The sequence below is a fragment of the Sporothrix schenckii genome, assembly GCF_000961545.1.
Source record: "Sporothrix schenckii 1099-18 chromosome Unknown Cont41, whole genome shotgun sequence".
In the NCBI taxonomy this organism is placed as follows: domain Eukaryota; kingdom Fungi; phylum Ascomycota; class Sordariomycetes; order Ophiostomatales; family Ophiostomataceae; genus Sporothrix; species Sporothrix schenckii.
The window spans coordinates 257,736-280,033 of record NW_015971142.1 but is presented as its reverse complement, the minus strand read 5'-3'; the positions used below and the strand labels follow the sequence as shown (position 1 = coordinate 280,033).

At 53.1% G+C, this 22,298-nt stretch overlaps 10 protein-coding genes across 10 annotated transcripts; 6 read left to right on the top strand and 4 right to left on the bottom strand.

The window, feature by feature from the left end:
• Positions 1-431: 431 nt before the first annotated feature.
• Positions 432-966, top strand: SPSK_10804 (uncharacterized protein; the record flags this gene model as incomplete). The annotated part of the gene is made up of 2 exons (XM_016737074.1): positions 432-729; positions 920-966. 2 exons carry the CDS (start codon positions 432-434, stop codon positions 964-966), a joined length of 345 nt encoding a protein of 114 aa, XP_016590385.1.
• Positions 967-1,572: 606 nt separating this feature from the next.
• On the top strand, positions 1,573-3,687 carry SPSK_07171 (uncharacterized protein; the record flags this gene model as incomplete). Its single annotated transcript, XM_016733838.1, has 2 exons — positions 1,573-1,670; positions 1,755-3,687. 2 exons carry the CDS (start codon positions 1,573-1,575, stop codon positions 3,685-3,687), a joined length of 2,031 nt encoding a protein of 676 aa, XP_016590384.1.
• Positions 3,688-3,811: 124 nt separating this feature from the next.
• Positions 3,812-4,280, top strand: SPSK_08073 (uncharacterized protein; the record flags this gene model as incomplete). The annotated part of the gene is made up of 2 exons (XM_016734718.1): positions 3,812-3,900; positions 4,058-4,280. 2 exons carry the CDS (start codon positions 3,812-3,814, stop codon positions 4,278-4,280), a joined length of 312 nt encoding a protein of 103 aa, XP_016590383.1.
• A 695-nt stretch (positions 4,281-4,975) lies between these two features.
• Positions 4,976-6,475, bottom strand: SPSK_07469 (uncharacterized protein; the record flags this gene model as incomplete). Its single annotated transcript, XM_016734131.1, has 1 exon — positions 4,976-6,475. One exon carries the CDS (start codon positions 6,473-6,475, stop codon positions 4,976-4,978), a length of 1,500 nt encoding a protein of 499 aa, XP_016590382.1.
• Positions 6,476-7,114: 639 nt separating this feature from the next.
• SPSK_08220 (uncharacterized protein) lies at positions 7,115-7,336 on the bottom strand (the record flags this gene model as incomplete). Its single annotated transcript, XM_016734856.1, has 1 exon — positions 7,115-7,336. The coding sequence occupies one exon, from the start codon at positions 7,334-7,336 to the stop codon at positions 7,115-7,117; it is 222 nt and encodes a 73-aa protein (XP_016590381.1).
• A 309-nt stretch (positions 7,337-7,645) lies between these two features.
• Positions 7,646-8,989, bottom strand: SPSK_07555 (salicylate hydroxylase; the record flags this gene model as incomplete). Its single annotated transcript, XM_016734215.1, has 1 exon — positions 7,646-8,989. One exon carries the CDS (start codon positions 8,987-8,989, stop codon positions 7,646-7,648), a length of 1,344 nt encoding a protein of 447 aa, XP_016590380.1.
• Positions 8,990-9,507: 518 nt separating this feature from the next.
• SPSK_10779 (ketoreductase) lies at positions 9,508-10,694 on the top strand (the record flags this gene model as incomplete). The annotated part of the gene is made up of 2 exons (XM_016737058.1): positions 9,508-9,538; positions 9,589-10,694. The coding sequence occupies 2 exons, from the start codon at positions 9,508-9,510 to the stop codon at positions 10,692-10,694; spliced, it is 1,137 nt and encodes a 378-aa protein (XP_016590379.1).
• A 2,627-nt stretch (positions 10,695-13,321) lies between these two features.
• On the top strand, positions 13,322-14,262 carry SPSK_07803 (uncharacterized protein; the record flags this gene model as incomplete). Its single annotated transcript, XM_016734458.1, has 3 exons — positions 13,322-13,544; positions 13,620-13,994; positions 14,069-14,262. 3 exons carry the CDS (start codon positions 13,322-13,324, stop codon positions 14,260-14,262), a joined length of 792 nt encoding a protein of 263 aa, XP_016590378.1.
• A 271-nt stretch (positions 14,263-14,533) lies between these two features.
• On the top strand, positions 14,534-14,909 carry SPSK_08130 (uncharacterized protein; the record flags this gene model as incomplete). Its single annotated transcript, XM_016734773.1, has 2 exons — positions 14,534-14,572; positions 14,643-14,909. The coding sequence occupies 2 exons, from the start codon at positions 14,534-14,536 to the stop codon at positions 14,907-14,909; spliced, it is 306 nt and encodes a 101-aa protein (XP_016590377.1).
• A 1,077-nt stretch (positions 14,910-15,986) lies between these two features.
• SPSK_07114 (uncharacterized protein) lies at positions 15,987-18,314 on the bottom strand (the record flags this gene model as incomplete). Its single annotated transcript, XM_016733782.1, has 3 exons — positions 15,987-16,246; positions 16,318-16,570; positions 16,629-18,314. 3 exons carry the CDS (start codon positions 18,312-18,314, stop codon positions 15,987-15,989), a joined length of 2,199 nt encoding a protein of 732 aa, XP_016590376.1.
• Between the last annotated feature and the right edge of the window lie 3,984 nt (positions 18,315-22,298).

The following is a 22,298-nucleotide window of genomic DNA, read 5'->3' as shown; positions in this document are numbered from 1 at the left end:
ACGACAAGTGATTCAGGTCGTCGTCCCCACAGAGTTGGTCTCAGGCCCTCAGTGTCGACAAGCTGCCATCCGACAGCGACACCGATCTTTTCGAGCTGCTGGCATTGGATACAGGGCCACAGTGCAAAGGGGTGCAGGAAACGCGAATGGTGAAAAAACTGCGCAAATGATGCCAGAAAGCGAGACAAGCCCAGGCATTGGGTAAAAGTCGGGATGATGCAATGCTGGGACAGGCTTCCCATAGCTTGACTTACCGGTAGAGGGAGCTTCTTGTGCCAAGAGAGCTGTGAAAGGAGTGACCAGAGGAGGATGCGTGATAAAGCGTTAATGGGGAAAGGAGCGGTCGCCAGGCAAAATGATGCTCCTGGCACAAGTGAGGTTGGCTTGTGTCTGGGGTGCGAAGACGTCTAGAAAGGAAAGGATTGGTGACGATGCAAACGTTTACAACGACGGCCATGCGGCATCCGGCTAGTCTCCTCCGGTACGATGAGAAGAGGCCAAACACGGCTACAGCGGGTTGGGGCAAACGGGAAACGTGCTGGAGGCGAACGCGAGAGATCGTGAATGTTGGGAGCAGTGCCAACAAACGCAGGCTGCTGCTGGGGTGGAGGTGGTCGAGGGGTGGAGTTCAGAAGAATCCGACAGAAGGCGAGGGAGGAGACGACGAGAAAGTGGAGGAAGCAATGGCGCTGTTGCATCGGACTTTCCTTGGTGCCAGTTGCGAGTTTGGTAGGCTGTCGCAGTCCTCTCTTTCCCTTTTTTTTTTTTTTTTAGTTTGAGGTGCTTTTTTTATGGGGCTCGCTCTGTTTATTTCTCAGCTTCATTGGACTGTCAACACTTCCCCACGAATCAGGTACATGTACTAGCAGACGGAGCTCCATGGGCAGTCACGTGTCCTGCAACCGTTGCGTTACTACAGCAGTCGCCATGCCCCTTGATGCCTCCAACTCAGAAGAGCAGGAATAACCATCTGAGCCAGGTGTAAGTGGGAAGGCACACTTAAGAGCCAGTAGCCTCCTGCCGTAATCCGGCGGCTCTTGCTTTGTCTGGAGGGAAATATTCGAACGTTTGGAAGGCACTCTCGTAGCCCCTGAGGCACATCGCGTACAATTTCAGCTTCATCTTTTTCGGCCACATAACCATACTGCAGATTAGGGATTACATTGGAGTATCTTGGTATCCCAGGGCCCGCTGATGTTACCGACCGTCCACCTGATTCGTTTCCCGGGTCGTTTTGTTAGCCATTGGTTAGGGCCAGCTGTGTAGAATGTCGCCTCTCGATGCACTGCAAAGATCTGTGGAATCCAATGTTCCAACATTCTCCGTTGCACGACCTGCTCAATGGCAAATCTGCATAGTGTGGTAAGCGTGAGAATTGTGCAATGTGTCTTGCTCGAGTGGCTGCTAGCACCAATACTAATAACACGCATTAAGGCAAACCGAACGGGTCGGCGGAGATAGACTGCGTATGGCCGGCACAGGTTTCCAAATTTCTGTCGTCTTTCACGATTGACCGCGAACAAAACAACGCAAGCATGTGTGCAAAATACGACTATTAACGGCAACGGCACGATGGATGATCTTACGGTAGGCAAGCATCGGCCGCATCCTTCCAGCACAGCTCCTGCACGGCGCAGGGCCAAGGTGAAGACAGGATGTCGGACGTGCAAGTAAGCCAGCGAACCCCATGCTCAACTTGACTTCTTGCTACCCACTGTATTACCATTACTGATTTCTTATTGCTTACACCCCAGGCTTCGAAAGGTCAAGTGCGACGAAGGGCGACCTGCCTGCTCGCGATGTGTTTCAACCGGGCGAACTTGTGAAGGATACGGCATTTGGGGTGGCGGTAACAAGGCCGCAACAGCGTCCGTCTCTCCGGCCGCTCTCATGCTTGCCATGGGTCAACGCCAACGACAGGCCGCACAGTCTCCGCCGTGGCCGTCGATCCCGCCACCACTGTTGAATGGCACAGTCGCACCACTCAGTGCGCAGGAGTGCAACTGGCTCGACTGGTTCCGCTGGCGTACAGCGGTCAAGCTACGGGGTGCCTTCTCGATGGCTTTCTGGGATGTGCTCGTCATTCGCGCGAGCCTTGAGGAGCCCGCTGTCCTCCACGCTGCCCTTGCCTTGAGTACTGTGCATAGGCGTGTTGGAGGCGGCGAGGGCATGGGGACCAGTTCAAACGAGCGGCTTGCCGTGGCAGACGCGTGCAGCGAGGAGTTCACTCTTCGGCAGTACAACAAGGCGATCCGTCATTTGACGGCTTCGCCGTTGATGCGAAATACAATGGATGTATCCAGTGCATCACCAGACATTGCTTCTATCCGGATCATGCTCGTGGCCTGTATGCTCTTCACATGCCTCGAGTTTATGCGCGGTCACTTTCGGACGGGGAGCACCCACCTGCAGAACGGCGTGCGGCTACTCGACTACCTGTACGCTGGGAAACAGAAAACCTCGCCAACGTTGTCCACTCCCAGCTTAAACTCGTTGCATCTGGTTAGGGATAGGTGTTTCCCGGGAAACAATATTGATCCCATCGACCAGTGGCTGCTGGAAGCGTTTGCTCGCATGAACTTGCTGGCAGCGCAATTTGGTCATGGATATGCCAGATCCATGCTGCCCACGGTGCCGCAGTATTTCTTTTCACCGGACCATCATCTACTGACACTGCCAATCACATTTGCGTCCATCAGCCAGGCGCGAAATAGTCTTGATGCACTGGTCTACGACGTGCTCAGCCTCAAGGGACAAAGCCAGGATCTCCACAAGCAACCAAACAACGACACTTATTCATCAGATTCCTTGCTAAGTAATGGGGGCACGACATCATCGTCATCAGCATCGTCGCCTTTGCCGTTGCCGTCTTCTGATGTGGAGATCAAAAGGTCCTTGGCGCTTGAACAAGCACGTCTTGTTGCTGCCCTTGATGCATGGCATGCCACCTACCAGGCCTCGCGGGTCAGCCTCTATTCTCAACCTGACGTCGACCTTCTTGCCCGCGTTGCATACCAGATGCTCGTTCTCTACTATGACATGGCTTCTATTCTGGCTTCGACATGTCTTGCCCCAGATACGGAACTGGCCTTTGATGCACATGCCGGGCGATTTTTGGCCATAGTGCGCAACGCCCTCTTGTTTATACGCGCAGTCAAGGACGTCCACAACTCGCAAGATGTCCATTTCAGCATCAACCCTGAGGTCGCCGAACAGCTTGGGTCTGCAACGTCGCCCATAGTGTGCCTCTTCAACGCGGACGTCGGTTGGACTCCGCCGCTCTACTTTACAGCATTGCATTGCCGGGTACCTCGTATCCGGAAGCAGGCAGTGCGGTTTGTCAAGTCGATCCCCAGTCGTGAAGGGCTATGGGACTCTCAGCTTGCGAGTGCCGTGGCCGAGAAGGTCATCCGTCTCGAAACTCTAGAAGGGAAGAACGCGCAGGATGAGCCAAATGCATCGCCGCCGACTTTTCTCGACAGCGAACTATTCGAGTCCAATGATCCCATGCCTTCGCTTGTCCCTCTATCCTTATCCGCACCGCGCATACACAATGTGCATGTCGTTTTGCCAGACAGCTGGTCAGGAACGATGACGATGACGTGCGAGAAGCGATGGGTAGATGGTCGATGTGAGGTCATACAGACGGCATTCGATCCGCCAACAAAACAGTGGCTACGAACATAGAGCGCGTAACATACCCAGCCGGTCTGCGGGCAGGCTATTGTGTTGCCACTCAGTTGTCTTGTACACTGGTCACCCGTCACTACTCCTACACGAGTGTACAAACAGCACGGCGACCACGCCCTTTATGTCACAGTTGGCCAACGCAACCAACGTGGTTCATGAGAATGCTCAGTGGAATGCCCAGCTAAAGCAGTTTGCTTTCTCGCCACCTTTGTATACCTATTTCACAGACGGCGTGCTTACTTGTCATGTCACACTAAAAGTGAAAACATTATGTATGTCTCGCCTGCCAGGAAAAAGTATAAATAGTGCCGTGTCTCCTCCAGAAGACGTGCTTTATTTTACAAGAATATTTTCCTTGCATATCAAGATCTCACGAAGCACAACGGCACGACACGTCGAAGTCTCACAACAAACACCACAACAAGAGCAAAGCAACGCCAAGACAAACGAACCACTCCCAGCCCGCCAACATGGGTCACGACGACGTCAAGAAGGACAAGGGCACGACTCTCCCGGCCCCTAACTCCGCTGTGACCCAGCCGGTGGTCAAGACGGAGGACAAGGGCGAAAAGGACAAGAAGGGCAAATAGGTGGAGCCCTGACAGCATGCCGGACTTTTTGGTCGACATGATGTTCCTCCTTTGATGGTTCGTCAAGTGTCTTCTACTGGTCTCGGCGGCACCGCCTAAACAGCGTTCTGGAGAGCTCGGCACCCATTTTGTCAGCTTCTCGACACAACGGCGATGATCTTTCGCAGTGTATTTTTAGATAGCCGTTTTGGTCTTGTGTATATTTCTTCCCAAAGATCGCGTTCTCCCAGTAGCTAGGACAACAATAAGAAGAAGAATACCACGCTGACAAGTTTGACATGCAACGAAGCCGCTGGAGAGCGTATCTGTCCAAATAACGTGTTTGATAACATGACTGTCGCAGGAATAATATCTACGCGTGAATTAAGAGAACTGCACTTTAGTGTAAAATGTACATCAATTTTATTGTCTCCACCGTAATGCTGCTGTTTTTTGTTTTCTTTCTTTCTTTCTTTCTTTCTTTCCTTTTTTTCAATGGAAATGGGGTGGTACGCATTTTACTATTTTCAATTTTTTTTAATTTTCAATTTTCAATTTTTTTCTTGTTTTAATGGGGTGTTTTCAGAAAAATCAACAAAAAATAGGAAAATACTCATTCTCTTTGAAACCCGACATTACACTTGTAAGTCCGACTCTCAAATATCTTGCATGTACGACTTACCATTCACTCACCTTCTACGCCTACGTGGGCCGTTTTACTTGAACAGCTTCTTGACCAAGGCACGGAAACCACCACTGCCCTTTTTACCCTTGCGGGAGGCGCTGTAAGAGTAGTAGCGTTCCTCGACATAGCGTCCCGAGCTGCGAGGACGAGGCGAGTGGTGGCGATGGCGACGATGGCGGCTACGGTAACGGCTCCCGTGGCGACCGGGGCTCACATCGTCCCGGCTACGGCGGGAATAGTGGCGACTGCTGTGGCGCCGGCGAGGCTCGCGGTAGCGCTCCTCGGGGACCGTTATGTACGCGGGAGGCCGCTCTCGCGCGGGCGATGCACGGCGGCATCGCGAGCTGCTGCGGTACCGGACCGGACTGTGAGCAGACAACGACTGGCGACGACGGTGACGGTGACGGTGCCGGGTCGAGTGGGACCGATGACGGGGACGGCGCGGCCGGTCGTGGCGCGACGACGAAGACGGAGCAAGGCCGTCGCTGGGGCTGGTTGAGCGGTAGTTGTCGTCTGGGTGTACGGCGGTGACAACGTTGGCATCACCATAGGAGACACTGCCGTAAGACGTATGGCCGTGGGAGTGGCTGCGCGACGGCGGCTGCGAGTGGCTGCGGCCAGAAATGTACGACGGGACGCAGGAAGCACTGCGGCCGAAGGGCTCAAAGGGCGTGTTCGAGTAAATACTCGACGGACGTTGAGACCGCTTCGACCCATGACGAGACCGATGATGGGACCGATGACGGGATCGACGGTGGGAACGGCCACGGGAGCGATGGCGAGACGTGTCCCGGTCGTAGTCAAACGCAGGGCCGGCCGAAGGAGAACGGTACCAGTCGTTTGCATAGCGGCCGCGAGTGTAGTCGCGGCCACGCGAACGGCCACGGGAAGGACCCGGCACATCGTCTGGGTGCACAGCCGTAAATACCGCCGCACCATCGATGCTGTGGTAGCTCTGGCCCCCTGCCTCGTAGCCGCTGTTCTGGGGGGTGGGGGGATACTTACGGAAATGGTTGCTTTGGAAGTCCAGGACGGACGTGGGAACATAGCCGGAGGAAAGGGGCGGGCCAGGCACGAAGGGGGGCACATGGCCACCACTGTCGCCGTAACCGTTACCGTAACCAGTGCCGTAGCCAGTGCCGTAGTAGCTGCCACCGCCATGGCTCGAACGGGGACGAGGGTCCGAGCGACTTGGAGAACGGGCCCGGCCCTTGCCCTTGTCTTTGCTTCTCTGCGGGCCATCATCGTCGTTGTCGTCGCCGTCGCCGTCATCGTTGTAGTAGGCGATGGCCTTGAGCTTGCGGCGAAGCGGAGCGTCACGGGACAACACCTTGGGCTCGTTGGGATAGTCTGGTTGGTACGCCTTGGGTCCGGTGTAGTAGCCATTCGTGTACTCATGCGAGTAGCTCTTCATGAAGGCATTCAAGCTGTCGAGGAAGCGCTCCCCACGCGTGCGGGTGTCGGAACGGCTGCGAGAACGGCTACGGCGGCGCGACCGGCTGCGGCGGGAGTGGTTTCTCTTGGACGGCATTGCTGCTGTGGACGAAAGGTGAGTTGTCAGGGAGGTTGAGTAGTGGACAGCAAAGGCGAACACTCGTCAACGAAAGAGACCTTTCCTTGAAGAGCGCTGGAGTTTTTTTATTTTATTTTAAGGTTTTAAATTTGTTGATCGGAGTGATGAGGAAGAGAAAACTAAGTCGACTGGAAAGCCCGCGGTGCTCTGTATTATATACCTGCTGTACGAGGCTATTTGAACATTGAACTGCAATGTCGTGGGTGTTCATGAATGGGAGCAGCGTCTGTATGCGCTCGCTTTGTTCTCGATCCAAATGTGGAAGCTCTTTCGCTGCACTTACAGGGTCTTTGTTCGTGGGCAAGTAAATATTCCCACAATGAACAGCGACAACAATCGAAATCTAACAATATTTCCGTATTGTCGAATTGTCTAGCTTTTGTGATGTTGCATCTTTTGGTGTTCTTTATTTGTTTATGATTCACAGTGAAAGTTACACTGAAAAATGACGTCTTTTAAAACCATTGCTTTATTAACTCAGCTGTAATCCAATGTTTTTATATTTTCTCAGAATTGTTTGCGATTTTCCGTTTCCCGTCTTGAATCATCGAATAAAATGCACAACTTTTCACGCCTAATTCGCCTACCTTCTACAACCTACTTGTAGGTTGGCCCGGTGGTCCCCGACTTCGTGCTGGGCGGCGAGGAGGTCGCCAGCTGGAAGGAAACGGTGTTTCCCCAGGTGGGCGTCGAGCTGCTCCACGAGGACGGGAACGGCCGCGGTCCATCGCTGCGGACGGACGTCTTAAGGACCGTCTTGTTGGGGGCCACCGTGACATAGTCGAAGCTAAAGCTAGAGTTTAAGGAGTTGTCGCTCATTTTGGCAATGTATCGAATGGGAGAGTGACTCAGACAGAGAGGCGCATGTATTGGAGGACTTGCAATCACTTTGATGGAACAAAAGTGGTTGTCCTAAATAAACAAAAGAAAAGATAAGAACGCCAGAGGAGAAACCAACTTTATATAACACATTATTGAAGTGAGGTCACCGATGTATACGTGCATGCTGTCATGTCGACGACACTGAAGCACGTATACATTGTGAGTGGCTACTCCTAGTCAAGGGCGGCTTGTCTGTCATTGGTAACGACGTTGACAGCTACCCAGGAGCTATTGCCACCTCTGTCACTACCTGGCCCCCAGAGCTGCTTCATACAGGGCCCGAACCTCGGCCTGCATCCGTTCCAAATCGTACTTCCATATCGTGTGGAAGCGCCATGTAATTTCAGGACCAAAGACGGCCGGGTCCTGGCCATGTTTGGGATCCGCGCCCGGTTGTGCTCCGGGACCCGCCCACTGGAACAGATCGACGGCCTCGCGGGTGGCGCGGACCAGCCACTGCGTGCGTTCGTAGCGGACCTTGCTGTAGGCGGACAGGGCACTGTCTACCATGGCAGGATTGTTCACTTCCGCCAGCACAGTCGACAAGGCCAGAGCGTCCTCGATACCGAACCCGGCACCCGAGCCCAGGTGTGGGCCGGCAGCATGGGCGGCATCGCCGGCGAGGGCCACACGGCCACGATTGTACGTGGGCACGGGATGCTCGAGCATGTCAAAGATGGACCAGCGGTCGGGTGCTTCGGGAAGAAGGCCGACGACGGCGCGAGGTGTGGACTGCCAGCCGGCAAACACGGCCTCGGCGTCAGCGCGACGGCCTTTTCCAGTGGTCTGGCGGTTGGCGACGCCTGTATCGGCAGACACTTTCTGTTCGTCGTTGCTGCCGCTTGCCCGTGTAGCATCACCCCACGGCTTGTCATCACCAATGACGACCAAGACGTTGAGCATGGCACCCTTGGCTACCGGGTAGGTAATGGCGTGAGCGCCGGGGCCGTTATACATGTACCGAGACGAGGCGCGGGCCTGACCCAAGGCGGCAACCGCGCCGCCAGGTCCGTCCATGGGGACGACGGCGCGGAAGCAGTACTTGTGCGTGTAGGAGGCGCGAAACTCCGGACCAAACAGCAGAGTACGCATGCGCGACCAAACGCCGTCCGCACCAATGACGACATCGGCCGTGGCTGTGGTGCCGTCGGCAAAGGACAGGCTGACAGGACCATTCTTTGGGTCGATGACTGCAACCACCTCTTTCCCAAACTGAACGTTGGCCGGCTCGACAAGAGCTGCCCAGGCGCCCAGGATCTCCGACCGCCGCCCGCCCTGAAAGCCGTCTTTGCCCAGGTACAACTGGAAGATTTGATCGTCTGTTGTGAAGCCGTCGATCCATTGAAAGTAGTCTAGTCCGTTGGGCGTGACGGCTTGCTTGAAGACAGCGTGCAACTGGGGGTCGATCAGGGTCATAGCGACCTCAGCGTTGGGGCTGAATCCGATGCCCGCGCCATACTCGGAAAAGCCGGCAGCACGTTCGTAGAGGGTGTGGGAAATGCCACGAGCGCGCAGGCCGATGGCTAGAACGAGGCCCGTGATGCCGCCGCCGACGATGGCAACATGAATGGGTGAAGTCTGGATGGTCATTGTGACAGGGAGCGTCGTTGCGTTGAAGCAAACGGAGTCCAACAAGGCGGGACGTCAGCTTGAAGAACTTGATGATATTGTTTCCACTCGTATTTATGCACGAACCAGAACAAGGTGACGATCGCCGGCAAAATCCGAGCACGTTTGCAACGAAAACCATTGTGTGTTGTACAGCAAGCATTGCGGGGCTTTGTATGTGTACCAACTCGCGGGGTTGTTTGCCGACTGCTCTCATCTGAAACAAAGACGGTAGAGTCGTCGGACGGGCGCCACTGGACGTCCGGATTGGAGTCGGGTTGCGTATGTGTGAGAGTTTGTGAGACCCTGGGAACATGCTCCGCCGCGTTTCTTCATCCGATTCTCAGCAGTTCATCGTCGCAAAATAAATGGCATCTCAGACGCCAATGTGTCGTCTGCTTCCGTAGAGCGACTTGCCCTTTTCAAGGTCCTTGTTCAGTATTTTGCAACCACTTGATTGTGCTAATTTGAACAAAATCAAGTCTCACACCAACAGGACGATGACCAACAAAGGCAACGTTCTTCTCACAGGTACGCAGACCCTCTGTCACGGCTGGGCCCACCCGTCACTGACCTTGCAGGTGGCTCGGGCTTCATTGCCTCGCATGTCCTAGATATCCTCTTGGACCATGGATACGCCGTCATGATAACGGTCCGCACAGCCGGCAAGGGAAAAGCGGTGCTGGCGTCACTTCCCGACGCACGAAGGCACCTTGTGTCGTTTTCTCTCGTTGACGACGTTGCCAAGGAGGGTGCCTTCGACAACGTCCTCCAAAGCAGCCTGTTCGACTTTGTCATCCACACTGCCTCGCCGTACCAGCTGCGCGTCGAAGATCCCGTGCGGGACCTCTTGGACCCAGCCCTGCGCGGAACGACCGGTCTCCTGCGGTCCGTCCAGACGCTGGCGCCGTCGGTGCGTCGCGTGGTGCTGACTTCGTCGTCGGCCGCGATGCTCAACCCTGCGCACCATGCTGCTGTGTATGACGAGTCCTGCTGGCGACCAATGACATGGGCGGAAGCACAGCTTCCGCACAATGCGTACGAGGCAAGCAAAGTGTTTGCCGAGCGGGCAGCATGGGCGCTGGTCAATGGAAGCGACGACGTGGAGACGGCGACGGAGACCAAAACGACCGGCGGCGGCGGCAGCCGGGCGACGTCGTTTGATCTTGCCGTGATCAACTGCACATACACATTTGGGCCGGTGCAGCGATGGCTCGCCAGCTGGGACGCCGTCAATGCGTCCAACCAGCGGATCCGGGATTGTGTGCTGGGGCAGTGGAAGACGGCCCACGGGAACGGAGCTGCCCAGGTGCCGCCCACGCGCCCCGTCTTCACGTGGGTGGACGTCCGCGATGTGGCGCTGGCGCATGTGCGCGCAATACAAGTCCCCAGCGCCGGTGGACAGCGCTTCTATGTCGTTGGTGGGCACTTTAGCAATGGGCAGCTGGCGAACATTGTGCGAGAAGGCTGGATGCAGGGGGGCGGCGAGAAGGCCGCCATGGCTGCCGCTCGTCTCCCATCCGCAGAGGAGACGCCTGATGACCTGCCGGCGGATGTCTACCAGTTTGACAATCGGCGGTCGCGGGACGTGTTGGGGTTGCGGGAGTGCCGCAGTCTGACCGAGAGTGTGCTCGGCACGGCAGACTCGTTGCTGGCGTTGGGTGCGAGATGTGGTGACGGAAAATGACTGTCTGGCGATGTTGTGGCGCGGGCGAGCGTTGTGGCGAGAGGAAAAGGGGTTGCAGACGGATGTTTTGCTTTTGAAAAATAATTCGAAAAAAAAAAAAAAAAATTATCACGGGGACAAGCACGAAACAATTTGACAAACGGGGAAGGAATGGTGATGGAACAGGCGGGGGAGGTGCGACTAGTGTTTTGCGGGCCCCGAGGATTGGCGTCCCGATTGCGGCTCGACAATGTCGTCGTCCACAGATCAGGCGGCCTTTCGGCTACCCACCGTCACGGGTCTAGAATCGGTAGAGCGCCACTGCCCTTTAGAAGGGTGTAACTGGAGTATGGCTGTCTATGGCGGGCGCCCACCGCCCACCGCAACCCTAGCAGCGGTTGAAGGATGCATTGAGAGTTACTGGAACAGTTTACGTTGACGCAGGCTTTCTTAGCATCCTGCGATGCACATTGTCCTTGTATGAATCAACTCTCCTTTAATTACAGCTCCGGGGTTACGGCGAGGCCGCGAAGACTTCGACTTTATTTGTTCGTTCCGCCCCAGAGCGACCAGCTGTTGTTTTCCTGAAGACGAAGTGCTGAGAAACGGAACAAACGCGCCTATCTTTGACATATCGTCTATTCTTGCTGCATCGATTAACTTTGATATTTATTCCCTTCCCTAGTTCCTGCTTCCCGTGGGATCAATGGATGCAAAGGCATACCGGATTGTCGGAGGAGCGCCGCTGGTCCGGCCGACTTACACAGAGACAGGGCCACTCTGACGCTGCCATAATTCCGTGATGTCCGGGCGTAGACGTGTATAATAGCAGGACTGCCGTTCCGGAGTGGTCGTTTGAATTTAGTAGATGGGATGTACGAACGAGATCCGCTTTGCCTTCAGATCGGACGACCAGATCACCATTGCCGCCATGGGCAGCTGCCCTGCATGAACGCCTGTCTCGAGGAGGGACTGCACATGTTCCCGCCGGAGCCCATTGTCTTCTTGCGCAGCGTGATTCGTGAGTCGTGATTCGTGGCGAGTCTATCAAAAGGTAGTCGACGAGGTGGACGGTAACTACGATGACGAGAAGGAGAAGGCGGAAAGCAAAAAAGAGTGGTGTGTGAGCAAAAGGAGAGACAATGAAAGCTGTAGTTGGCTGTATTCACGACAGTTGAATGAGTCGATTCGGCTCAAGCTGCATTATGGTACAAGCAAGCTCTGAGCGAGCTCTGTTATAAAAAATCTTGGCTTCAAGCAACGATTCGTGAGATGTCGACATCGAATACACAAACGTGCAATCCGGGAAATGGAAACCACGAATACGCCATGTATGCCATGAGCATGTATGCTCATATACGTTTTTCTCCCGTGGCTGTTGTTGCAGCCGCAAACAGGGGTGTGAAACAAAGTTTGTGCCAAGCTTTGGGATCCAGATGGGCCGACGAGACGGGGCAAAAAAAAGAAGGAAAAAAGGGGGGGAAAGGGCCATCACAAAAGACAACAAAAGCAGGAAGACGGAATATGGCAATAAAGCAAATCTCCAAACAAATCTCTTGGCAAGACCGTTTCAAAGTGCCCGGTTGGCACTTCCTGTTCTTGAAAAGTGCTCTGCGTGGACAGACGAAATCCCTCGACCGTCGTCCGGCCACACATCCACGGGAAGCCAATGTCAATCTTGGCTTCTTGGTTCGTACAAGTCTTGGCCGACTTTATTTTATGGGTTTCAACGAACGCCTATCGGGGAAGAACCTTGGATTGTTACAGTACTGCAAGTTTGCAAGGCTCTGGAACGGCGCATGTCTGCAATCGTCTTGTTTTATCTGTGACAGTGTTGACTAGGATGCATTTGAGTTGGATCAAGTTCAGTCGAGAAGTAATGGCAAAGAGAAACTATGCTTAATACGCCTTAAAATCCCAAATAACGGAAAACGTGAACCAAAGTCAAAGCGTCGGTACCTGTCCCGGCCTTTGTTTGAGTTGTCCTTAGCCCTGGCCTTGCATGCCCTGCTGCTGCTGCAGATCAAACACAAGAGACCGGCAGCCAGAGAGGCATCCTTGTTATACACATATGACTGCGCAACCGGCCTTCAATATCGCGTATTATTGTAGTTTTTTTCTACAACACGATCCATCCCATACGCACACCGTAACGTCGTCTGTAACAAGAAATCTCAAAACCAGCGATCTACGGGCGGTGCAAAAGGGAGGGTAAGAGGCATGAATAGACGAACGTGCTGGCTGGTAAATCCACAGAGTCTACTGTGTTCAAGCAAGAGCAAAGCAGACGTGCAGGTAGCCATCTCTCACATCGCCGCCAAGGTTATTTGAACAGCGGCTCACCACGTTCCATGTTGCCCTTCTGATCTTATCTTTCCCCTTCGTTCTCTTCTCTTGTCTTGGCTTCGTATTGATTCATCGTCATTCATAGTTCCATTTTACGTGCAGTTTTGTTCTCTTCTTCGAGGTGAGTTCGCCAAGGGCAATCGATAGATATCATGACGGTTATCACTGACGAACAAATGTTCTAGCTGTGCTCGATTACTTCGTTTCTTCTCGCCGGTCGACCATCGTTTGCATCTTGTCTTTACGTTCTTTTTTATTCACTTTTTTTTAACTTTGGACCATCTTTCACTGCCATCGCCACCATGAAGTACATCAACACCCTCGTTGTTCTCCTCAGCGCCAGTGCCTCGCTCGTGGCCGCTGCTCCCAAGGGCAACAAGAACGACAACAACAACAATGGAGCCAGTGCTGCCCAGAACGCCGCTGCTCAGGAGAGCGTCAATGCTGCGGCCAACAACGGCTCTGGCGGCATCAAGGCTGCCGACGCGGCAGCCGAGGCTGCTGCCCTCGTAGCTGCTGGTGATCGTATGTCTTCGCCTGCAACTGTAACAATGCATTGATTCTTGTCTTGACGCTGTAGCTCTCGCTAACAAAAACAAGTCGGAGCCGCCACGACCGGCGCCATCTTCTCCTCGATCGACGCCCAGTTCAAGGCCTCGGAAGCCGCTGCCACGGCCACTGCTGCTGCTGCTGCGGTCAACACTGGTGCTGCCAACGCGCAGGCCACAGCCGCAGCCGCAGCCGGTGCCAACGCAAATGCCGCCAAGGGCAAAGGAAAGGGCAAGGGCAAGGCCAAGGGCAAGGGCAAAGCGGCCAAGGCCAATGCTGCCAAGAGAAACGCCGCCAAGGGCATCGCCGCCCAGACCGCCGCCAATGCCCAGGCCAGCGTCAACGCCGCCGCCAACAACGGCGCTGGTGGTATCAAGGCCGCCGACGCGGCCGCCGAGGCTGCTGCCCTGGTGGCAGCTGGTGATCGTACGTATTCCTCCATTTATGGCACTATGAAAAAAAGAAAAAGGAGGGTCGGCTAACAAAATGAATCAAAACAGTTGGTGCTGTGACGACGGGTGCCATTTTTTCGTCGATTGACGCCCAGTTTAAGGCGTCCGAGGCGGCGGCCACGGCCACGGCCGCTGGTGCCGCCAACAACGCTGCCGGCAACGGTCAGGCACAGGCCACGGCTGCCGCAGCTAACAAGGGCAAGGGCAAGGGCAAGGCCAACGGCAAGGGCAAGAACAACTAAAAAAGTACTGATTCTACCATACTTGTCCAGCAGGTTTATCTTAGTTCATTCCTCCTTTACTTCTTTTCCTCTTTACTTTGGTTAGAATACTGAAATTTGATTTACTGTTCTTCCGTCTATTGTACATATCCTCAGCTGTGTTTCCATGATATAAAAATAAACAATAAATCCCAAATCATTTGGAAATTTCTAGCTGAAACTAACACTAACATGGATATCTATGAATCTATGGCCCGGGGGACGGATGGCCTCTGTCAGTGTCAAACTTATGATGCCGACGGCAAAGGTGTCTGCGAATGTGGCGGCGGTGGTAAACGAGTCAGGCGTCTTAGGTGGTCCGTTTTCCACTTGCTTGTTCTATTGCTCTCGGCCGTGTCTAGACGGTCGCCACGTACCGCACGAACATAGTGGCGGTCCTCCTGATAAAGAGGATCGGGCAGCATGTTCCCATCGCCGTCAACAACTTCGGCTTCAGGGAATGGAATGACGTTCGCTCGAGAGATGCGTCCATAAGTGAAATCGGGAACGCCCCCAGTCAGAATGTTGTGCAAATTCCGGAGAGCCTCGTCCGTGAACTGGTCCTGGTCGCGGCTTTGGAGGCTATCGACCTTGTACGGCTCGTCTGGTGGCTGGTCCAGCTCGTTTAGTTTGCGCTTTGCAATCGTCCGGAGTTCTGCTAGCTCAATCCGGTCCGCTGGCCGATGCCTCATCATCATGCAGACACAGTCAATCAGATCTTCATCAAGAACGCCCTTGGTTTTCGAGTTTGGATGCTGAGCGGTGCCATTGTAAGCCAACAACGTGGCGTACGTCCACATCCACCCATATTTTAGGGTTTTGTCGTAAGGCATGATATCAATTCCCACCTCGGGTTTCAGCCGTTGGGCTTCAAGCTTATCGGAACGAGGGACTAAGGCAAAGGCCGCTGCTCTGTCGTTGGCCGTCGAATCTGGGACCAGGGCGTTTCTTAAAGCCAAGTACACGTTGTGGACGGCTTTTGCGGTGTTGTCGTGATCGATATCTTGTAGGGGTGAATGCGGGCGTGTCCTTCTTTTAACGCAGTACAAAACTGGAACAGGCGGATGCAATGGCGGTTCTAGAGAGATAAGGCTGACCATGGCCTAAATTATGGTAAGACCAATGTTCAATCTTTCGATGCGAAGATGTACCGTAAGACACTTACCTGGCCCATCTGATAGACATTCATGCCACTACCGTAGTTACCGGCCGTCCAATTCCCTTCGTCGCCGGTTGTATGGACACCGTCGGGGTAGTAGTCCCATTCATCGGAAAATTGTTCCTGTAAAACGTGCTTCTGGTCAGGTATTTGATGCACATATATCTGTGCAGAGGAGAGTAATAATCCCATGTCCGACATACAGGTCCTAGGTAAGACCGCTTTCCTGCGCGGCGCATTTTTTGCATCTCGTCGTTTGACCTATGTGATGTGCGAAGAGCAGTCAATAACGGCCGCAATAACAATGGCATTGGCAGCGCTTATACGGAAAGTAAACAAAGGTCTCGGCGACAACCTACGTAGATTTGATTTCCCTTACAGTACGGGCTAAACCCATGTCAGAAACCTAGAAAAGAGGAATGGCTGGTCAGTGTATAGCCCACAAGAAGGTCCAAACAATGTCTCCTACAGTGTAGCAGAACACACCTTGAATATCGGGAAATTTTTGTGCTTGTCGTCATTCCCGCCCAAAAGAACTTGTATAGAGTTAATAGGCTGCTTCAATTTCCGGTGGTCCGTACATGCACGGACGCGGCATGGCCAACGCAGCGAAACGGGGTGGCGACGTACTGTTATTCGGGTCGATATCAAAATGAACAACGGCATCGCTGTCATCGAGATCCCGCGGTATCCTTTCGGTGTCTATTTTGTGGGCCAGCGCGTTGTCGTAAGTAGGGGCTGTACTCGGAATAGCATCAGGCCGAATAATGTTCCGGGGGTACTTTAACGCAATAAGTTGATGGGCCACTATTCGTAGTTAGTTAAAATACGTCCGAAGAAGGGGTACGACGATACAAAAAATCATTGTAAGAACGCACGGCAGCTCAGTATCCGCCATTGACCACGTGCTGGAAGTATCATCCCCGTCGTGCGTATGCGTGAAATGTAGTCGTCCAGACTTCCATGGTTCATGAACTCGGTAAACATGATGTCATCGGCTGTGTCCAGGCGGTCGAGTTTAAAATGCACGATACGCCGCTGTGTCTTCTTGTATAGATTCCTCTGTACAAGATCGGCTGAGATCTTGTGTGTATGGTAAATTTGGACAACATGCCGACATCCTTGAAATCGCTGTACATAGGTTAACCTTGTTGCCTGTCCATGTCGTGGCCGGAATGGACATACGTACCTTCAAATGCTCCTTCTCTTCGGAGAGGCTCGTTTCATCGTCCAGCACGGCCTTGACCACAAATTGAATCGGCTTTTGGACCCGCGACGCCCGTCTTCTGACTTGATAAAGTGCCGTGACACCGAATCCACCTTGTCCAAGGACCTTCTGGAAACGCAGCCCGGTTTCGTTTAGAAGTCTTGAGATGCCATTCATCTTCTTTTTCATGTCTAGAGTTGGAAGTTCTGGTGGCAGCACGGCCCTTCTGTTGTGAATGCCCATCCGTAGAAATGGTACCCGACTTTGTGCTTTTTGCCTCCGGTCGCCAGGAGGGTAAAAGTCTCCGTCCACATTATAGTGTGCTCGAGGCCAAATAAGAACCGATGGCTCCTCCGACACATACTGTCGATTTTTTTGGCATTTGTTCCACCGGCTCTCCGTCAAGCCGTTGCTGAGTCCAGGCCACACTCCGGGCTTGGGAACTTTACACAGGGCGATGGCAGCAACGTGATCAGCAGAACGAAAATTGGCGAAAGAACCCTCTGCGTAGTATTTCCTGAAATACACTGCCAAGCTTCGACGCCTCTTTTCAGCACTGGTGAGATTGTTGTACTTTTGTCGCAAATGGTTTGCGATAAACCTGGCCAATAGTTGTGATCCTTGCTGCCCCGGTCCTTGCTGCTGTGCTTGCGGGCCCTGTTGCTGTGCTTGCGGTCCTTGTTGCTGTGGTTGTGCACCTTGCGGAAGTAGGGACATTTGCGCGATCACCGGCGGTCCTTGATTTCCGGGCGCTGCTGGTGCGGAAAGTCCGAATCCAGCTGGGGATGACCGCCACCTCCGTACGGAATCATTGTCCGCGACAACTGCAAGACCCGCTCCGCCACCGGGAGGAGCTTGCTGAGGAGCCACCGCGGGCTGTGCTACCACCGCGGGCTGTGCTACCACTGGTACCGGAACATGTACCGGACCTGGTACTGCCGCCGCCGCATTCTCCAAGAGCAATACAAAACTCGCCACGGCATGTTCAGCTTTCGATAAGACGGCTTGGTCTTGCGCGGGCAGCTTTTTCTGAAAATTTTCCATCTTCCGCTGTCGTGCGCCCTTGCCCTTTCTGTGTGGTGCGGTAGAAGCGCTGTGGAACTCGGATTTCAAAAGATTCAGGTTATCGAGTACGCCGACGGTGGTGTTGTCAGGGAAGTTCTCTTTCTTCCATATATTTTGTGTGTCCAGAATGTTGATGAGATCCACAAATAGAGTCATGAGCTCGGCAAGAGGTGGCGGTGGTACGCATTTCAGGCGATTTTTGTTACTCTTCTTCCACTGAATCACATACTGAGCGGCAGGCAGTAATTTTTGGTGTGGAGGCGGTACCGGTGCCGGTGGTGGTGCGGGTGCGGGTGCCGGTACTACTCCCCCGGGCGGACGCAGTACTTGAACTTGCTGTGGCTGGCCTTGTTGTACTTGGTGAGCTCCGCCAGGTGCTGGTCCGCCTGGCCCTCCTGGCCCTCCTTGTGGTCCTTGGGCAGGCGCCGGAGGTCCTGCACCAGGTGCACCCAGTATCAGTGCCGGTGCTCCTGCGGCATATGGCTGTGGCTGCGGCTGCGGCTGGACTTGGGGTGGCTGTTGTGCCGCTGCTGCCGCTGCCGCTACTGCCGCTGCGGCGGCGGCGGCGGCAGCGGCGGCGGCTTGACGTCTGGTCTGCACCATGTTTATCGTCCGGTGCTAAGCGTGCTGCGGCAGGCTAAGAGGCTATTGCAGTCTTGGTGCTTGTTGATAATGCTTAGTAGTTGGTATTCTATGAATTTAACGAGAAGCGTCGAGACAGCTGGTTTGGTATACACTAGGTGTGCGTGAAGGGAAGATGAGTCGACCGTGCAAAGATGAGTTTAAATGTGAGCAGTTTCGCAAAATTGTTGAAGCTCGAAGAGGTGCTGCGGTCGACTCTCACATCATTTATGAGAAAGGAAAGTCACGAAAGGTTAACAAGGGAGAGATGTTGTGGCAACAAACGTTTCCGGGGAAGGTGCGATCGCACGAACTGAGCTGCAAAAGGCAAGCGCGAAGAAAGCAAAAATACGCCTCATAATCCAATCCCTTTCCGGCCGTTTGTCCCAAATGGGAGTGGCAATTGGTTCTTTCAACGTCTATCCATCTTGGATAATTGTATTCTGCATGCGTTTGGGACAGTGTCGGTTGGTGCAGTCGACAAGTTTGTCGATGTGATCATATTTCAACCAGGGACTGCAACGGTGGTCATCGCTTTTGCGACACGTAGAATAGTGTTCATGTCTTATGCCCTTCTCGTTTTTATTTTATTTAAATGTTTGTTTCTGAATTAAGGGAGAAATAAATAAATATGCCTCTCAAGAGCATTAAAAAAGCGAGTGCTTTTACTGCGAGGACTGAAGACCCCAACATGTGCGGTAGGATGAAGCCCAAAATGCATCCGGATCGGGCTAAGCCATGCAGTTGCGTTTCCAGAAACCTGTCTCTGCAACGTTTTTGGACAGTTTTATTCTACGAGCTGTGTTGGTACGGCAATTTTCTTTGTCTTGTTTACACTCAATGCCCACCCAACATCTGCAGGGTGTAAACGAAACTAATTGGGACGCACTATATACTATGGGAAAGAGAACAAACAAAAGCTTCTTGGTCATGTTGCCGTGAGCACTCTGTTCTGTCCCATTTCTGCAGGCATACGACTTGTTTTCCTAAACAACAGTTACTTCTACATGCACGTAGTTTAATTTTGTCAATTAATCTCGATCCCAAGTATCTCAACGTCAACCTGTCCCTTGGAAGCGTTAAAATCAGAAAGGTCCGCATAGACAGACATTGTCAGGGCGGCATATGATGGCATTTAGCCTGTGTTTTGCTGTTGCAGGGTAATGCCCCTGTGTTTGTTGCGTCGTGAATGACTTACACGACCCAAAAAATCACAATCCTTAGGATCTGGCAAACGGAATAGACAACGCTCTGAACTCAACAATTACCCACAAACTTTTCACAGTCAGAATCTCAAGATACTGTTTGGCAATAGCAAACCTCGTCGGTGTTTCAAAGTTCCGACATGATCGTAGCTGAGACTGACGGTGTGCTTCTAATTGGCAGCCATTGCTGGATCCCGGCACCGGGGCCTGTTCGGCAACATACTGTGTCGATTTCAACAAGATAAAGGACGGGAGGATCGTTAGAAGAACCGCCCAGAAACGCGGCACAATCTTGTCTTGCTGTGTGGACGATGTCACGCAGACAAAGCTGGGGGCGGCAGGGACGAGTGAGCCGGAGAATTAAAAAAAAAGATACCGCATCGCCTGCTCATCGGACGGGATGATGTGCAGCAAACAATTTTCATTGAATGGTCGGAGGAAGCGTGAGGATATCGTGCAAAGACGGACGTGGCGGGCTTGACCCAGCATCGTCGGTCGCGGCACAGCTACAATTTATTTTGCAGGCTACCGCTCGTAAAGACTGAAAGGTATTGGTGCCAACTCCAGATGCAGATGTGCGAATGACTAAAGCGGCTGGTGATGCAACACAGTTATTCTGTTCAGCGCACTGTCCCAGAGCTGCTACAGGTATCGCAGAGGGTGGCCACGTACCGCCAAAGTCCTTTATGTCCGTGGCGGCTGGTGCCTAAAAACGCACGCACTTCGACGACAGCCTAACCCAGAAACGGGGGATCGAAGTGAAGTTGATGTATTCTAGTCGTCTTCTTTGGTGCCTCCGTGTTTCTTCGGCTAAAGCAATAGGATCATATTTGGTATGACGTTCCAAAGAGGCTCTTCTTTGGCAATCTTAAGAATAGAGATGAGACAGGACGTTCCGAGAGCCGCATTGCGGGAATGGAGTGTGGCGTATGGTCATGCTTTGTAAGGTTTTTGCCATATCGCAGACCAGCTGCGGACGAAATGAAACGGAGAGACGATTTTACAGTGCTCACACCGTTAGTTTTCTCCCGTCATGATCGTCCCTGGCCAGGCTTCCAGTGTTTCCAGACCATTCGCCCTCTCCACAACGACGCTTGGGCTCCCGCCTTCGCCATCACCTTGAGCCTTCCAACGATGAATAGGACATGTGGTTGGGCAGCCTTTGGTCGAAGTTTCTGAGGAGACGTCTCGTAGCCCATTGCTTATTTCTGCACTCTGCTCTCGTCCCGTGTCTTGTCGACGACGCCGGTGCGTATGTTTTCCTTTATGTCGGCAATTGTATCTTACCAGCGGTCGAGCGACGGCTTACTATGCGGCACAGGCGGATCATTTTGTCAATGAAATGTTTCTTGTTCGCAGGGGGGTAGTCAGCGATACGAAATTAAATCTCTGATTATCATTGTTGTGTGATAAAAGGGAAGGAGAAAGGAGTTGAGGTGACGTCTAAAGGACGTTCTTGCCATTCCAGATAACTCTCATGACGTTCGCGACATGAGTACAAAACAGGAAAGAGACGTTGCCCTCCACATGGTCGTTAAACTCGTATTACAATATTCGCTGCCTTCCCGTCTAGCTGTGTTCCTGTTAGTCCAGCCCATCCTTGATCGCCCCTTCCCTGCCTGTCGGGAAACGGTAATAGTCGGACCCCGACGTTGGGGGCAGAGGGTTATTTCAACTGTCCGTGGTCGCACACCTGCCGTATCGGTATGAGGTAGTAGAAACGGTATGCCGTAATCCGTTCCATGCTCCTGCCAGCCTGGTCAACCAAATGTCTTTGGGTCGTACCTACTTCGACTGTGTCGTTTCGGCATCGCGTTTTGCTTGCCACCTGTCGAGTTTTCGCGTATGACTCTCCGCCATCTCAACTTATTTTAACACAATGGCATTTAAATGTATCCTCTCACGCACACCACGCATCACCCCTTCGTACGCGCGCACTCTTGTTGACGGAGTCCACATTTTCCTTGCGAGACGACAATGCTTCTCGGCAGAACTGCATGTGTCGTAGCTTGCTCCGATCATCCACGGTCCGATCACACCCACCGCTCATTGAGCCGCGCAAAACATCCTGAGAACAAAGCACACACCCACGGATTTTAAACATACCCGAACCAGACAGACAAGGGACGACGCCGAAGAAACAGGGCTCGGTAGACATCCGCAGGACCTTGGGAGAAGGCAAAACTAGCTGAATCCAAGGGTGCATGCAGTATTTATCGTCGGCTCGGCAGCGCCATTTCGCATCAACACATCTCTCAGATCTCCAGCCTGCACCGTCACCTGTCTTATCCCCAGTTCGTCTACCCATACTTTGCATCTGGACCTCGACTTGTATTTTATGGTATCGGCCGTTTGAGTCCCGTCGGCCGTCGATCTTAACCTTACCCCGAGCCCGTCCCATATTGCACCCTTCAATCGTTTCGAGAGCTTTCGCATCTCGCTTTTGAGACAGTTGAGACAGATGTGCCTTTCTCTAGATTTGCAGTCTCCTCCTAACCTCTGATATACGTTGCAACCACTTCATATAGATCGTGTCACCCGTCCAACCCCGATTTCTCTACATTGTACTCCCTCTACCCCCTCTCTATTCTGTTTTCTTATTTGTTGTTTCTTCCAATCGTTGGCAATCTTCCCAATTTATTTGAAGCATCCATTGTTTCTAGAAGGTATCCAATATCAGCGACTTACCAATCCGACAAACTTGGAGCTTGGAGCCTACCGCAATCACAAGGGCAATTCACTGGGCGGACAGGAGGCAAAG